At 39.2% G+C, this 3,456-nt stretch overlaps 1 protein-coding gene across 1 annotated transcript; it reads left to right on the top strand.

Moving 5' to 3' along the window:
• Positions 1 to 2: 2 nt before the first annotated feature.
• Positions 3 to 2,755, top strand: LOC121430124 (profilin-2-like). The gene is made up of 3 exons (XM_041627403.1): positions 3 to 347; positions 1,706 to 1,877; positions 2,632 to 2,755. The coding sequence occupies exons 1-3, from the start codon at positions 228 to 230 to the stop codon at positions 2,727 to 2,729; spliced, it is 390 nt and encodes a 129-aa protein (XP_041483337.1). The 5' UTR covers positions 3 to 227; the 3' UTR covers positions 2,730 to 2,755.
• The last annotated feature ends 701 nt before the right edge of the window (positions 2,756 to 3,456 follow it).

Below are 3,456 nucleotides of genomic sequence, written 5' to 3'. Positions count from 1 at the left end.
ACAACTCCATCTCCTTAGCTCCACTTGTTATCAATCCTCCTGTCTTTCCGGATACAAACACCTTCTCACCTAGGCATCTTAATCGTCCGTAGCCGGATCTGTTACTTGGCATTATCATTTTAATAACTCCTAGCTGTATTCTAGTGGTGTAATATTTGGAATCACCCTTATCCCTCAATACTTGATTTTTATATACTTCTTGGGATAAAGCTGTATCTCTGGTTACCATGGCAAACGATTGGAAAACGAATTACGTCGATAAAATCCTTATGGCCTCTGGAAATTTAACACATGCGGCTTTAGTCGGATTAGATGGCGCAATTTGGGCAGCCTCGGATGACTTTAAGGTAAGTTTGTCCAGTTTTATCAACGTATACATGTACATCACATTCGCAGGGCAATAATTATCGTCGTTAATTGTAAACCATTTTTATAAATTAATTATACAGTAATGTGTTTGTTTAATGTATCCAAAGATATGATTGCACAATTAGTTTAGATCTAAATGTAAATTAACTTTCATAATAGAAATGTCTTACATTACATGAATTAAAGGGTCGTGTGATCCGGTGGTTAGAGCATTGGACTCATAATCGCAAGTTTGTGAGTTCGAATCCCAACTCTGCCATTGTCTCCACTTTGATTAAAAAAACACAAGAGTGATATCTGTCGTCTATTACGTCAGCTACTATGACTGGTTACCTAGACGTAAAATGTTTCCAAGGTAATTGGTTATATACCAGCTTGGCGTTTACCAGCAAAAATGCTGTCCTGCCGAGTTCCTAAGGCAGCTACCACAAACATAAACGAACAGAAATGTGTTGATCTATGATCAAGCCGAAAATAACTGATACAAGAGCAAAATATTGAAAGTTATCTGAAAGTTGGCTTCGTTCATACAACACAAAGTATAATCCAACTATTTATTTTATACTTTCCATGAGGCATGCATATACAAAACCCTTATGACATAAAATAGAAAATAAGTATTTTTGGATCTCCTACATTTTTCAATAGGGCACTGGTATATTTTTTCAAGGAATCGTATTATACTTTGAATTGATGAAAAGTAGTTTATACTGTAATGATAATAGTTTTCTTCGAATATTACCAATACTGTCCAAAACTTTTTATACACATACAAATATAGGCCGCAATATTTTTTTCATCCACATTCTGTATATGGTTTACTCTCTCGCTTCGTTCTTTTGATTTGCCAAAGAAGTGAAGCGTTACCAATATTAAGGCTTTCAATACCAAATTCCTAGTTCGTTTGCATGTCCCCCACACACTTGATTTTTAAGGCTACGTTTTTTGGGGGGTGGGGGTCGTGTATTTATTTCATTAAACCCTCATATTTTAACAAACGTTGATTCTTTTATACACAATTTAGTTCCCCTGGGATTGTTTTTTAACATAAATTGAGTAAGATCTTTGTCGTAATAATATTGCTGGACATTATGAAAATGAAATGGAAGGTTACATCTTCTTAGGCCCCAATTTTTTGTTATTGTTTCTTCTTCTTCTTCCTTGTCATTCTTCTTCTGCTCCTTTTTTTCTTTAATTTTCGTCTTCTTTTCTCTTCTTTGTTTAAATGTCATTTTCTTCCCCACTCCCCTCACACCTGTCATTGGCTCTCGCATGCTATCTCTCTCGACATTCCATTGATCGCCCCCTCCTACCCCCCCCCCCCGCCCCTACGCAGATTAGCAGCGGTGAGGCTGGATTCCTTATTCGAGGGTTGTCCACCGCCGAGTCCCTGCGAGAAAACGGCGTTCTCATTGGCGGTGTGAAGTACGTGCTTCTCCGGGCAGAGGACAGCTGTGTCTTGGCGCGGAAAGAGGGAACAGGGGTATGCGTTGGCAAGAGCAGCACAGGTATGCTGGAATTTTAAGGATCTGATAAGGGCGCCATGGGGGCTGAGGGTGGGGGAGGGGCTGAGTTGAAGTTGGAAAGGGGATCTGCAACTAGCCCCCTGCCATACTTCACCCTGCAATTCTGAGCGACGGTTAAAATGCCATGAGTGACGCCCCCGCTTTTTTTTTGAGGGGGGAGGGTGGTGGGTCACTACAACAAGATGATGGGCAGCATCTGCAAGAAAAAAAATAGCGGGAAAAAGAGTGTTTTTTCCGGGAAAGCTCGGAACGCGAATAGAGTGTCCAGAGCTTAAATGCCTCTACCAGCGCTCCCCTGGAACATTTTTTGAATCTCCCGTCCTCTCTCGAATCAGGGAATGAAAATGTTATGTTTTTATTGAAACAGATGAATGTCGATCAACAGGGAAGGCGAGAAAATGAAAACTAGCGATTTAGTAACTTCTCATAAACTTAATCGGAGAAACTTTTTAAAAATGAAGGAAAAAATGAAAGATATGAAATTTATTGGGATTGAAGCTAAAAGGACAACTCATAAAAATTTCTTTCATATAATTATGCAATTTTTTTTTCTTCATAATTTGGGTTCTGTAATTTTAACAATTGTAACATTCCACCCCTTATTAATGTTCATGTTTTTAGCAATGTACTCATACTCGGTATTCATCCGTATACACCCCCCCCCCCCTTTACGTCCCCCATCGACACACCTGGTCTCCCACCCCCTTCACCCTTGCAAACATTTTATTTTCAACAGCCCTCGTCATTGGAGTATATGGAAAGGATCATGTACCCGGAAAAGCCAATACAACCGTACAGGACCTGGCGCAGTATTTAGTTGGTCAGGGCATCTAGGATTTGCCCATTTTTCTTAAGCAACACACGGACTTTATTTTGTTTGCAATAATGCCTAATTTACCATTCATATATATTATTTTGTATCTATAGGAACTATGAATCATATAATCCATATAACACTGATGAATGATAGTTTATTCTCCCGAAAACACCGTATCGCGAAGAACGGAAATGGCGAGGGGGTGATGCATTAAAGTGGAATGATCCATATTAGCTTCGTTGATTGGTTGAAAGTTTTTCAAGACTGCTCCACTATTGCTTGGAGGGATGCAGAACAAGCTTCGGAGGCGTGTCAGCGGCGTATGTTGTAAAAACCTCCGGTATCGGAACAGTCGTGATGTTACTCGACCATTTATAGAGGTGGATAAAATAAGCTTATTATATCCATCTCTTTGCACTCGATAATCCCAATCTCATCTTCATTTTTTGGGGCAAAACGTTGTTTAACGATTGCCAGATTGTAAAGTTCTGAAAAATCGAAACTGTTTTCCTGCAATATCTGGCCAAATATCAGGACACAATATTGCTTTGATAAATAATTCGTCATGCACACGTTATCTAGATTTCATTCTCTGATAAAAAAATTTGATTATCCTTTCAACTTCAATCATTTTCGGTGTATCCTGAAACTGGCGGCATCGCACATCACTATCAATGGCTACACAACACATGCACGTAATTCTTTGGAAAGGGGGATGTGCATAAATTAATTTGTTCTTCATCG

This window comes from Lytechinus variegatus, chromosome 16, assembly GCF_018143015.1.
Source record: "Lytechinus variegatus isolate NC3 chromosome 16, Lvar_3.0, whole genome shotgun sequence".
Classification (NCBI taxonomy): Eukaryota; Metazoa; Echinodermata; class Echinoidea; order Temnopleuroida; family Toxopneustidae; genus Lytechinus; species Lytechinus variegatus.
The sequence above is the reverse complement of the archived record's forward strand: the minus strand, read 5'-3'. Positions and strand labels throughout refer to the sequence as shown.